Source organism: Strongyloides ratti, assembly GCF_001040885.1.
Source record: "Strongyloides ratti genome assembly S_ratti_ED321, chromosome : X".
Taxonomy (NCBI): domain Eukaryota; kingdom Metazoa; phylum Nematoda; class Chromadorea; order Rhabditida; family Strongyloididae; genus Strongyloides; species Strongyloides ratti.
In genome coordinates, this window is record NC_037309.1 from 2478099 (window position 1) to 2493427 (window position 15329).

Genomic DNA, 15329 nt, shown 5'->3' on the forward strand with positions numbered 1-15329 from the left:
TATTTCTTTTTAAATTCTTATATATGTTATTAGAATCTATTCTATCTTTAAGTTATTTACAAGAACTATAATCCATGTAAATAATAGGAAATTAAAATTATTCATTTATTGGTTAAAAAAAAATTAATATAAATTTAATAAAAATTATGATTGCTGCTTATTTAAAACATTTTATTATCTTTTTTAATCTTCTAACTTTTTTAAATAACAAATTTATTTGTTTTAATTATAATCCTTTCCTTAGTTTCAATTTATGTGTATATATATTTTTTTTCAAAAGAATAATTTTTTTTTCTTGTTATATTTTTTAATTTTTACCTGTAAATAATAAATAATAAAAATTTCATATTTCATTACATTTATATAAGCAATATATAACATATATCATTTATGCAACAATTTTTCATCTTAAAATAATATATTATTATAATTAAATTTTTAATTTTCACATGATTTTTACTGTATCAATATATTTTTTTTTACCTTATGAATCATTATAATATATTTTTATTACATCCTTGTACTAAAAAAAAAAAGAAAAAGAAAGAGTATTATAATTTTTTAATGATGTTAGAAAAGTTTGTTTATCAAAAGAAAAGATAATATACAAACCGTATCATTAAAATTAATGTTTTTAATTTTCATTTTAAAAACCTATTTGTTTTAGAGAAAAAGATATAATAGAAGTTATTTAAAGTTTGCAAAAATTTTAAATACAAAGATAATCTTATTTTGGAAAAAGTATAATCATATTATATAGTCTTCCAATCTTCATAATATAATTTTATTTTATGAGAACTTAATTTTCATTTTTAAATATGGCTAGTAGTTGGAGTAGCAGTGAAAATGTAAATGATATTACAATTGATGAAAATTCGGTAAATTATATTTTATTTTTTTTTATGCTTATATATTTAATCACCTGTTGTTTAGTTATCAGAGGATCTCCTTCGAGATATCGAATTATTTTCAGAACATATTAATAGACTACGAATTTCATTAGATTCGTCATCATATGTACCAGGTAAATTTATATTATTAATTTTAGATATAATTTATTATCAATATAAATTTATTAACAAATATAAATTTTTAATAATAATAATATATTTTAGATGGAGAATCTAAATGTGTACAAGTACACGCAGCATTATCTATGGTATCACAATCTGTTCGCGATCTTCTAGTTCGTTATCCACTTTTCAAAACATCTCATGTTCTCATACCAACTAGTCAATTGGTACATAGTATTAAAGGTAAAATAATAAATACAATTATGTTATTTTGATAACAATTAAATCTTCTTATATTTATTGTCACATTTAAATATCATAAAAAAAATTTTTTTTTAACAAAAAAAAGTAATATAAAAAAATTTTTAAAAATAAATATGTTAAAAATAGAATAATTATTCATAATTTGATATATAAACTTGTAATATTTCAAAGATTTGTAGTTTTAAGATTTGTTATAAAAAACATTTGCATGTATTTCAATCATTCATTTGTCTATATTTTTTTTAACAGTTTTTTTTTTAAAAATATACTTATTAAATATAGCTATCTTCAATTTCTATTTTTTCTAATAAAATAAGTAACAACTTTAGAGTATATATTATCTAAAAATATGTACTTCCGTATTAGTTATTTTAAGTTATAACTATTATTGTTAGATTAAAAACATAAATCTATACGTAATCGGGGATTAATATTCTTTTCTATGATTTGTTTAACATTAATGACGATTTTTTTATTAAACATATGATGAAACAATTTTCATTGTATCAATAATTCTTTTTAATAAAAATCTTTTATTTTTTTCATCTAACAAAAATGTAGTTAAATCATTTTATATGTTATTATTCTATAAATAATTAATAATCTACAAAAAAAATTTTATCTCTCATGCATCTTTCATTCTCATCATTATTTCTACTTATGACAAAAATAATAATAATAATAATGTGATGGTAAAATAAATTTTTTATAATTACAGAGATTAATTTTGCCGATGCCGTATTAGATGCATCAAAAACGTTAGCTTGCATTGACAAATTAGAAGGAGCTGTGGGAAATACATTGAAACAAAGTTTGTAAGTTTTTATCACTTGGTAGCTGATATTATATTTTATATATATCATAAAATATTATATCATTTTACAATATATATTATATATATATACATCTAAATAATATAATATTTTTAAAAATTTACAAGTAAATTTCATTAACAATTTTAATTTTTCTAATTAATTGAAAAATCTAAGTGCCTTTTTTAAATAATCTATCTCTTAAAACCTGATATTAAAATTTGATTATTTAAATTATGATATATTTTGATGACGATGATGACGATTAATAGACGTATAATGTAAATTTTACGATAAGCTAGTTTATTTCCTTTTATTTTAATATATATTTGAGATTGTTACTATCTTGGCAATTAATTATCATCATCATTTTTACATCATTTTTAAATTGACATCACTTATCAAAGTTTAAAAGAAAATTATTTTAATATTTAACTTCATTTTGTTATATCAATAAAAAAAAAGTAAAATTCATTATTTTTTAATATAGTACGGTTCAATGAAGCAAAACTTTCTAATTTTTAGTGTCATTTCTGTTAAGTTTTGGTTATTATGGTTCTTAAATATGATTAAACATAAAATTCATAACTTTTCAATAGAATATATATTACTTTAATTTATAAGCAGAAAAAATTTTAGATTTATATATGACACCAAAAATCATTGAACTTGAAAAAATATTAATAAATATATTTATAACTACTAAATTTTTCATGGATTTTAATTTAAATATTATACATATTTATGATTGATAATATAAAAAGTACCATGACATTTAAATATTCTTTCTTACTTTATTGTAGAAAATTATTACATTTCAATTTTTTAGTCTTATCTCAAATTTACTTCTATCATATATTTTATTTTTAAATTAAATATTATTTTTGATAAAAATATTGTTACAACTATCTTTTTTACATTCAAATAATTATATATATAAATATAATAATATAAAAATAAAAATTTGAGGTAATTTTATTTTATTTATCTTTTTAATTCAATATATTGGTAACAAATAAGTTATTAGTATTTTGATTTTTATTTTAATAAAAAATTAAATACATATTATTAATAGAAAATAATTATAAGAAAAAAAGGTTTAAAAATTAATAATATAATTTTATATATTCAATTATGTTTATACTTAATTTATATATACATGTATTATCCATATTTTTATTATCTCTTAATTATTTTTCAATTCAACCTAGATCTACATAGTATTTATAAGATTATAGAAATAGAATAATTTTTTCAATAATTGAGAAAGTTTATTATTAATTAATCATTTATTTAAATATTTATAATAATAGTATAACAAGTTTACTTAGTAATTCTTTAAAATCTTTCCTAATAATTATTGTCACAATTATATTATTTTCTTGAAATTAATGTTGATATAATTAAAATTTATTATATACAAGAAAATAAAATTTATTATCATTTTATAATAGTTGAAAATTTGCATTACTTAATATTTTTATTTAGATATTTTTTTTTTGTAAAAACTTATAATTACATAATGATTAGATATTTATTATTATTGCTTTTAAAATTTTATATTATTGGGATAATTTAAAATTGATAACATGAAATTGTATAACTATTTTAACTTAAATTAATAATTTGATTTTCTTTTTTATTATAAATGAAGTATATATAAAATAAGTATTAAATAATCTAAGGCTTTTATATTATTTTGAATAAGAAAGTTTAAATCATGCATTTATTTAACTATTAGATGTCTTTTAATTTTATTACCCAATTTACAAAAATTCTAATTTTATTTTTTATAACTTATTCTTTGACTCTTTAAATAAGTATCAAAATATTATGTTTAATATACTTAAAGGTTTTTTAATTATTGCTTTTTTAATTATTAAAACTATTTAAATTAGATATACCAGAAGTCATAAATTTGTTCTTAACTACAAAATTATTAAAGACTACTTAAATATTCAAAAAACACATTTATTTAAAAAAGAAAGTTAAATTTATATAATTTTGTAATGATAAAATACGTCACTAAAACATATAAATATATCTATGCAAATATTCTATTTAATATTTTTATTTTTTAACATTATTAATATTTTAAATTAATATATTTTTATGTAATGTTTTATTTTTTAATTTATGTATAATAAATACCGTAGTTATAGAATTATCTACATTTTTATACATGTAATCTCTTAATTTGTTTTAGTATATCAAAGAAATATTTTTTTGTTACTTTTTTAAAAATATATTTTATAATTTCTTTTCTTTGATTTTTTTTTTCTCTTCTTGTTTATGACAAGATAATCTTCATTTCTATAACATAAAATGCTCCACCTTTAAAATATATTTTCTAGGTGTTTAAAATTCTTTGTTAATAAAAAGATTAATTAGATGGTGTTTATAGTTACATCTATTGGTGCTAATTTGACAATGCAACTATAAATAATTGCTATGTGACATTTATTTAAATATCTTTTATATTTTAAAAATTTTTAATCAACAAAGTATGAAAGAATATATGAAATATGATATTTTTAGAAATAAGCACTTCTTATTAAGGAATTGTCATAAAGTTGAATAAATTTTTTATTTTTTTGTTATTAATTGTTATATTTTAAATTTGACAGAATATAAATTTTTTATATATTATTTTTTAAAATTTAATATAAAATTAGATTTATAAAAATGTTATTTATATCGGCATATCTTAACTTGATCAAATAGTTAATTGTACTAATAATTTTCAACATATATTTTTTTTCTTTTATTTTACTTAAGCTTTTATTTTAAATAGTATAGTATTACAAATAAATGAGAAAAGTTATAAATAACTATAGAAAAATCTTATAACAAAAAAAAAGTTTTATTTAAAATCAGAACGGGGATTTTTTTATTTTTAACAAAATATATTTATAATTATTTTAACAAGAAGTATTTATAAAAATGTTTTACTTTTCTTTATACTCTTTTCTATCTATATTCTTTTATTATTTTTTTTCCTTAATCTTTATATCCATTTTTAACACAAAAGAAATAAAACTTTATTCTTTTTTATAGTATAAAAAAAAATTAATAAAAGATTTATAAAAATTTTTATAAAATTAAATATTAAAAAAATAATATATAAATAGGTACATAAAATGAATATTTTAAAATAATAAAATATTATAATTTAAATATATATTTTTTTTTTAAATAATAGATATTTATTATTAATTTGTTTAAACTTTTTATAGAGATGTCTCAATTAGTATGCTTAATATAACTAATAAGAATAAAAGCGAACCGGGAAACACAAATCGTTTAGTTGGAAAATATTCAACACCAACAATGAGTTCACAAACACCAAAACCATCATCAAAAATTCCATTAATTAGAAGACATTCATCATTTAAACATAAATTTTCATATGATAATAATAGTCCTCTTATTCCTGGTGATAAGTTAGATGAATTTTTAGCTGATCAAGAAGATGGAATTAGTGTAGCATTTGAATGTAATAAAAATCAATCAAAACATTTTAAAGATATCATAACATATATTAAAAAAAGAATTGATCTTGAACATGAACATGCATCAAAAATTATGGCATTAACAAAAGAAACTCGTACTGCATTTAAAAATGAAAAACATTTACCATTATTGGAACATTATATGGGATGTTTTGAGTGTGATCTTAATTTTTGTGAAAATGTTTATAAAGTTTATGATTCTATAAATGATAAAGTTAAAGAATTTGAAAAAAAACGTGAAGAACAGGAGCATTTTAAAAGATCATTAAAAAATGAATTTTCTAAAGATATTAAAAAATTAAAGGATTGTGAGAATGAATTGATTAAAGCTAGAAATGTTTTAGTATCAAAAGAAGATGGTTATATTAAGGCAAAAAATTCAACATTAAGATCAGAAAAAAATGTTATTTCATTTAGTTACAGTATTGATCCTAAAAGAAGTTTAAAAGAGATGGATAAACGCAAAAGAAATGAAGATTCAGCACTTGCAAAGGTATCATATAATTCTTTTAATAATAATTTTGAAATAAATTTTTTTTTTCTTTCCAGGTCGATGAAGCAAAAAATTATGTTAAAAAGATGGAAGGTGAAATGTGTCGTAAAATACAAAGCGTTGATAGAGCTAAGGTAAGTTGGAAAAAATTTAAAATATTAATTAATTATTATGTTATTATTAATTTTTAAAAACTTTTTATAAAATATGTCCATTGTAAAAATTATTTAAAGATAACTTTTTTTTTTGTAAAGTGTAAATATATATGATGTTATATATATTTGGTGCCACCAAAATAGCATATATTTAAATAGGCTAATATCATAAATATACCTTAAGGGAGTTAAATAGCAATTTTTTTTATTGATAAATTAAGAAAATAACATGACAAAGAATTATATGTTTCTTTATGCTTTAAAAGCTATCCTTGTGGACTATTTTAAACAGATTCATTTAATAGTATTAAAAAATATTGTTCATATGATATATTTATTTATATAGATATAATCTTATTTTCTTATTATCTTAATGTCAATCTTTTTGATAGTAAACATTTTTAAAGTTAAATATATCATACTAATTAATAACAAAATTTTATAGTTTTTTTTTTATTAAACATTTAAAAGTTAAAACTGTTTTTTTTATCAGAACTTAGAATATTAAAAATATATATTTTTTTAATATTTTTATATAGGTAGAAAGATAAATAATTTTATTACCTTTAAATATTTTCTTAAAACTTTAAATTTTTATTTCTTTAATTTTTAAAAAGGAATGTAAATTAAAATAAATATATAATTTAAATATATTTTTACATATACGGTAATCTCTTTAACTATAATTTTTATTTAAACTTAATTTAAATAATATCTTTTTTTTTATAAAAGATGTACATAAAACAACATTATAATTTATTGTACCTAAAAATTAAATCATAAGATAAAGTTGTTTTTTTTTGTTTACACATCAACATAACATAAAATGTTTTCCGATAATCAAAAATTAGGAGTCAAATTTATGTTAGACTTTTATTTATTACTTTTATATAAAATTTCTTTAAAATAGAAGGTTATCGACAAAAAAAAAAGTTATTTTTAAACAAATTTAAATATTTTTCTAAAAATAATTGTTCTGTTTCAAAAAGTTAGATTTTTAAAAAAAGACTTGTTTTAAAAATTAGGTTAGGAAGGTATTTTTATGATAAATAATAATTTAACAACCAATTTTGAAAAATTATAAAAAGAACATTAAATTTGGGATAAATTATCTTTTATATTGTAATTAAATAGGAAAAAATACAAAGATACAAAAAAAAATTTATCATATTTAATTGGTATATAAGTTATCTATGGACTACTTAATCATTTGACTTAGTTAATTTATGAAGAGATTTATATTTTATTTTTTAAATTTTCGTTTTTAAAATTAAATATAAATGACAATAATTAAAAAAATGTAGCTAATATTCAATTTCTGCAAAATTTAATTTCTATTTAAAATTAATTTATTATTCATAAAGAAAAAGATAATAAAAAAATTTTTCAAAAATAAAAATCAATCAATTGAAAAAAAAATTTAATTTAGTTCATGAAATTTTTTTTATAAATCTATATTAGAGAAATATCTTATACTCTTCATATTTCTTAAAGTTTTTTTTATAAGCTTCATATTTAATGAATATATTATGTATATGTACATTTATGTCTCTATTTAAGAGGAGAAATTTCAGAGGATAATTAGGCAAAATATATGTATATATATATTTATATATATGATATCAATTAGCTTCTTCAAAAATGGGAGAAAAAATATTCATTTATATATATACTTTTTTATAATGTAATTTGAGGATAAATGTTATAGTTTAACAAAATAAAAACATATATAAATATATTTTTTAAATACATTGTTAAATATAATCTTTTTTTTATTAACAGTTAACAATACCTAATAATTTATTATATCTCACTTTTTTTAACAAATTCTCATAAATATATTATTTATTTTTTTTAAAATACATTTATTATTTTCTTATGTTATCATATTATTTTATTTCTTTTATACAAAATATATATGATAAGTTATTTTTATATATAAACGTTTAAAAGTTTTTTTTTTACTTAAGATTCATGTTAAAAAGTTTAAGGAAAATGGTTTCTTAAAAATATATATGCAATTATACTTATCTTTTATATATTATTTTTAAAAAAATATTTTTTGTGGTGTTATAAAAAATTACAAAACATTTGGGTAAAAGATATATCACTATCAGAGAAAAATAATTGTACATATTTATGAATAATATTAAACAGTTCATTAAAATTATCCTATAAAAAAAATAAACTTAATGTAAAAAAAAATGTGTTATGGGGAAAATTTAATTTTAATATTCCTTTAATTTATTTTTCCTCAAAACTTATGTATAATTTTACCTTATATATTAAATATTAAATATATAAATATAAGACCACTCTTTATATGGTTTTTTTTTCAAACATCATCATATTTTGGATTTTAAATATTTATTATATACATATATTTTCATCTGAGATGGAACAATTTATCAAATTAATGTGGGTTGTGTTAAAAAATTGAAAATATCAAAGTACAATATTATTTAAAATGCTTTCATGTGTGTAGAGGGGTAAAAATTTATATAGTTAACTTTCTTTTTTTCAATATATATATTATATAATAAGACACTATTTTTATTAAAAATTTTTTTTTAACACCCAAACTAATTAAAAAAAATCCTTTAGACATTAGTATTACTATAACCAATTTAAAATGTTCATGCTAATTTACATATCAAATGGGATATTTTTTGATGAAAAAAATTGTTTAAAAATAAAATAAAGATTTTTTTATAAGAAAAACGATAAAAAAAAATGTTCTAATTTACCATTATTTTTTTAATTATATTTCTATATAATTTTTTTCATTAATTTCTTCAACCCAATGAAACTTTTATTTTTTTCTTTTTGACTATTACAAAGAAAAACTAAATAAAAAATTTATTTATTTTACAATTTATCATTTATTGTGGTAATTTTAATAATAGTAAAATAACAAAATTCATGATTTTTTAAATTAACTTTATCATACTTTTATTTTTTATGTTGTTAATTATTTAAAACGATGATTTATTTTTTTTTATTATAAATACTCTTTATGGATGTTCGAAAATTTTATTTTAAAAAAAAACTATCTTTTCAACCTTTTTTTTATGATAAATTTATTTTTTTACATTTTAAAAACTATTAAAAAAAAGAAATTTTTAAAAGAAAATTATAAGAAAAGTTACTTCAATTTGGTAAATGTTTATTAGTTATGTATTTTTATATTAAAATACTCCATTCAAAAATATTTTTTCTTTCTATTCATGTATTCATTTTTAACACAATGACTTTAAGGAGATAGTAAATGGTAAATTAAGTAGAACTTTATCACTATATTTATTAAGTTTTTAATTTTACACATTTTAACAATTAAAAAAGTTTAAATAACAATATTAATAATAGGCTTACTATGTTCTTTTAACTTATATTTTAGTCAAAAGTTATAATATACGTTTCTACTTATTGGTATATGTAAAAATATAACTTTTTATTAGTAATTTTTTTGATTACCATAAAGTAATATAAGATAGAAAAAATTTTCTTTACTTATTTTGATGCTTTTTTTTTTATCCCTACCAATCTTAATGTTTTTTTTTATTTTTTTTTTCTTTCATTTAATAGTGTTATAAATCAAAATTAAATAAATAAATTTTACCAAAAAAATTAATGTGACATTATTTTTTTTAAAACTAGTAGCCGTATTTTTTTTAAATAAATTATAATGATCATTTTTAAAATTTTCTTAAAGTTTTATTTTTTTTTAACTCATTTAGGAAAGTTTTATTTTTTGATGTTTTTATGAATATTGTAGTAAGTTAATAAGGCTTCTCATTTTATATATAATTATATAGCTTTATACTAAAAAAAAATTATTTACAGTACTAATAAAAACCTTTTTTAAAAACTAAAATTTTCAATCGCATAATTTTATCCTTCATTAAATATTTATAACTTTTTAATAAGATTTTAATTTTTTGGAACTAGCATAAATATTTTTTGTTTAAAATTAAACCAATAGAATTATATTTAGATTCTTATAAAGTTGTTGTAGAATTTTTTATATTTCACACACTGTAGAAAAATCAGATAAAAAAAGAAATGTCTATATAATATTTTCTTTTTGTAATCTGATAAAAAAAAATAAAATATTATGATGTTATTTTTGGGTATATTTTTGTATTATATTAGAAAAAAAAACAATAGCTTTTTTAAGCATTTTTCTTTGATGCCAAAATTTTTCTTTTTTTTTTTGTCAACTGTTTTTAAGTGGTTCTTTATTCATATGTATAAGATGATTGTATTGTATTAAAATTTTAACTACCCATTTTAAAATATATAATCATGATAAACTTAATATTATCATTATTTTTATTTATAATATACCAAATATTTATAAAATATTTAGTTTAATCATTTTGTTAAATAATAATTTTATATAACATCAATCTTTTTATGATAAAACAAAAAAGTACCATTATAATATGATATTTTATTAAAGTTTTAATATTTTACTTATCATATAAATATAAATTTCATCCTAATATCAAATTTCAATTTTTTAGGCATTCTATTTGTTATGATACCAAGCATTTTAATCATTACTCATTATCATATCACATACACTCATCAAACAAATATATATTATTATAACGTCATTAAATTAAATATAAAAAAAAATTAACATCTTTACCTTTAATATTTAACTTTGTTAAGACATATAGAAATATTAGAATATTTTTTTTTTATTTTTTTACTCTTAGATTAAATATATATGTAGAAGATAAAAAAATTATGAATTTAATATTATTATTTATCCATTGCATACAGTTAAAATGATAAACAAATAATTAAATTAAGCTATATCATCCCAACTTTAAGCTAATAAATGGTTGATGATTTTTATATATGTATGTATATATGGATACTATATTATTATTAAAAACATATCGCCAAATTTGCGTTATTGGAATGATTTATAAATGTACTGATATAATATGTTAACTCCATTTAACACCATATTTGCATGTTTTTTTAGAATATTTATTAGAAAATTTTAAAATAAAATATGATATGTTGGGAAATAAAAATGATTATTAAATCATCACTTTTCATTGATATTGTAATATCATACCTTTATTTTAAAAGTATCAAAAAATAATATATTATAACAAATAAATTTTGCTTTAATTGATAACATTAAAAAAAAAAAATTTTTTTTATAAAATATATATTCTTTTTTTTCACAATAACAATAATCTAAAAAAAAAGAGTATATTTTGACACATTTTTTTTTATCATTATCTTTTAAATATTTTTACACCATATTTTTTTTTTATCTTTTTTTATCGTTTTTTTTTGTGGTCTCTTCTAACAACTATATCCATGAGAAAAGTAGGAGAGAGGAAGAAGACCTTTGATAATTGTTAACATAGATATCAGTAAAAATGTTCATATATACTCTATTAGGGTATTAACATTGTTTATCTTTAAATTAAATTCTGATACTGGTGCTTAAATAAATTGTTTATGTTTTTACATCTTTCCATATCTTTTTATAAAAATGGTACTTTTTTTTATAGAAAAACATCTATCTTAACATTAATTCTTTTTTATAATATTAATCTCTATTCAATTTCTTAATATTAATTTTTAATAAATCATAAATTTTTATTAAAAATAATTTCTTTTGCAATTTCCTTTAAAATTTTTCTTTTAACAAAAGTGAAGATAACTTAAGAGATATTTCTTATAAAAACTTTTTAGTATATATAATTATATGCATATTTTTGCGTAAATATATTCATATACATACAAATTATTATATAAAATATTCAAGTTTATTTCATAATTTGTTTGATTGTTATAAAAATAAATATCTTTAAATATAGAAAAATTATAAAGGTTGATTTAAATAAAAAATGTTATTATCATATTATTTATATTTAATAATATCTTTTGTTTAAATTTTCTTAATCATTAAATAATAACAAATTATAAATGTAAAATTTATTAATTTTTATTTTTTTTTAATTTTAGAAAGCTACCATAAGTCAGTTACGTGAACTTATCTATCATTGTGATCAATCAACAAAGGCTTGTTCAATATATTATTTTCAGGTAAGTTTAAATTTATCATTTACCTATTTTAAATGTTTTTAAAGGCTCTCTCTGAACTTTGGGACTCTTTACCTGGTACATATCAAGAGTTGTCAGATGCTATAAGAAATTACACTCCTGGAACTGAGTACATGTCATTTCTGCAGAATCTTCCTAAAAGACCCCTTTCGACATCATCAGGTCTAAGAAAGTATGTTAATAATTTTTTATATTTAAATTATTTATAAAATATAATTTTTTTTTTGTAGAAACCTTGCAAAGTGTGAAAGTGATGAGTATCTTTTAAAAAATAACTCCAAAAATAAAAGTTTATTTGGTGGTGATAGATTATTTGGAGACAATGAAATATCAGCTGCTGTAGCAAGAAGAAGAAATGCTCTTAATTTAGAGGACCATCATGCTATTCCGTTAGCTCATACATCAAGACGTCAAAAAAAAAGCATGAGTAAGATTATAAAAAAAATATTATTTCTTTTATTAAAAATTCATTATTAAGTTTTTCTTTTTCAAATAATGATACTTTTTGTATAAAAAAAATATTAAAATATATCATGGGAATAATGAAAAATAATTTATTTAAATTTCTTTAAATAAATTATTTATTCCTCTTTAAAAATTAATTTTTATACACATTTATGAAGTATCTTTTACGTTATTAACTAATAATTTAAAAATTATTTTATGTTAAATTAATTATATTTTACATTAAAATATTTATGATATCATTTTTCAGGTCGACTTTTTGATAGTAATATAGACGATCCATCGGAAGCTGCAAAGTAATTTCCTTTTAATTTGAAACTTTTATTAATATTATTTTTTTTTTTATTTTCAGATCTCATAAATTACAAAGAGTCCGCCAACCAACAAAATGTTCATACTGTGAAAACATTTCTCTTCTTTCTACATATCAATGTACTAATTGTGATACATTTTATCATAAAACATGTTTATCTAGATTAACAGCATATTGTAGTGGTAATTTACTAAGAATAGCATCTAATAATAATAATCATGTAACAAATTCAGAAGGAAGAAGAACATCTATATTTGGAATTCCACTTGAAGGTTCATTATCAATTGAAGAATGTAAAATTCCATTTATTCTTGAAAGATGTATATATGAAATTGAAATTCGTGGAATGAGATGTAAAGGTATTTATAGAACATGTGGTGTTAAAAGTAAAATTGAACAAATATGTGAAGATTTTGAAAAACTTGAAACAGATAAAGATGTTAAATTATGTGATATTCATCCTATGAATGTTGCTTCTGTCATTAAACTTTATTTAAGAAAACTTCCTGAACCAGTAATGACATTCTCTTTACAAAAAGAATGGATTAATATTGCTAATGTAAGTATATATTTTTTCTAAATATATGTTAATATTTATATATATAAAAAAAATTTTAGGCAATTAATCCTACTAATCCTGATTTAACAAAATTAATTGAATGTTCTAAAAAACTTCCATTACCAAATTATACAACATTAAAATATCTTTTAATACATTTAAATCGTGTTACATGGTATGAATCGGAAAATTTGATGAATGCATTTAACTTAGCTAATGTTATTGCACCATCATTAATGTGGACAAAAATGCCAAGTCCAATAATTCGTAAAAAATCATCAAATTCAAAAGATAAAAAAATATTCTTAGATCATGCAACATTATATTCTGATGCTCATAATCAAACAAAAGTATTTGAATATTTAATAAAATATGCTTATGAAGTTTTTGGAGTTGATATTAATGAAGACAAAAAACAATTTTTTGCTAAATTTCCTTCTAATCGTCTTGATGATTGGGATGAACCAACAACAACAACAGAACTTATAGATGAAATAGATGATATTGATGATAAAGATGCTTTTGGAAGTGATGGACATTTAGAATATATTTCATCTACTAATATATCATCAACATCTAAAAAATCTTTAAATAATGTTTTATCTGCTTCAAATTTTGTAAAAGAATCATTGTCACAAGGTGAATTATTATATAAAGATGATAATAATACTAATGTACCTTCATCTGGTAAAGTTGATAGATATTTATCGCAAAATATGATGTCAAATATTGATAAAGAAGAAAAAAATCTTCCTAGTGATAAATATCCATATACAACATCTATTTTAATAGCACCACAATCAGATAGAAAGGTATATTATAGTCAATCTGATATGATAGCAGAAAATATGTCTAGTCCAGCAACATCATCAAGTGGAAAAATACAATCAGGAGATGTTACAGTTGATCATTATAACAAATCAACCTTTTTAAATCATGGTAAAATTGACAATCATTCTAAAAATACTCAATTATCTGCCGACATTCGAAGTTCCATAAAAGGTCCTTGTTCATATGAATCAGATAGATGCTCTTCAGCCAAAGTTACATCAAAAAAATTTGACTCACAATCATAAATATGAAAGTTAAACAAAAATATGTTTTTTTTTACAACAATAACTTTTATACAATGAACAAGCTACATTATTTAAAATAAATAAAAAGAAAATATGTTATATTATTGAAGATAATATACTAGTAACATATACAAATTTTTATTTATGTACTTTTTTTCTAAATTTTTTTTAGCATTCAAAACTGTATCCACTTAAACGAAGAGATGTTTCAAAAATTTTGTATTTACTCATCATTTACCTATCATTTTTATTTAGAATATTATTTTCACAATATTTTTGCTCCTTCTACATTTATTTAAAGAAATATAGAAAATTATCAAAATTGATATACTCAGAAAGAAGCTAACATTTACTTTTATTATACTTTCTTTATAGATGAAAAAAACAACAAAGGCAAGCTATATTAATTTCATTATTTAGAAATTATTATATATTAATTATTACGAAATCAATCATTATTACAAATAATTTTTTTACAAATAGATTTTTCTATTCATTAAAACAGTATGTTCTATAAAAAAAAGAGAGCAGTATTAAAGATCAACAAAAATATGTTTTTTTTTTATTA

The 15329-nt window shown here is 17.9% G+C and overlaps 1 protein-coding gene across 1 annotated transcript; it reads left to right on the top strand.

Annotated features, from left to right (window-relative positions):
- Positions 1-818: 818 nt before the first annotated feature.
- SRAE_X000053100 (Rho GTPase-activating protein domain and FCH domain and Protein kinase C-like, phorbol ester/diacylglycerol binding domain and Rho GTPase activation protein domain-containing protein) lies at positions 819-14761 on the top strand (the record flags this gene model as incomplete). The annotated part of the gene is made up of 13 exons (XM_024644886.1): positions 819-878; positions 934-1024; positions 1116-1256; positions 1996-2092; positions 5326-6094; positions 6151-6228; positions 12250-12330; positions 12375-12520; positions 12579-12775; positions 13064-13109; positions 13166-13308; positions 13360-13685; positions 13745-14761. The coding sequence occupies 13 exons, from the start codon at positions 819-821 to the stop codon at positions 14759-14761; spliced, it is 3192 nt and encodes a 1063-aa protein (XP_024510400.1).
- Positions 14762-15329: the final 568 nt, after the last annotated feature.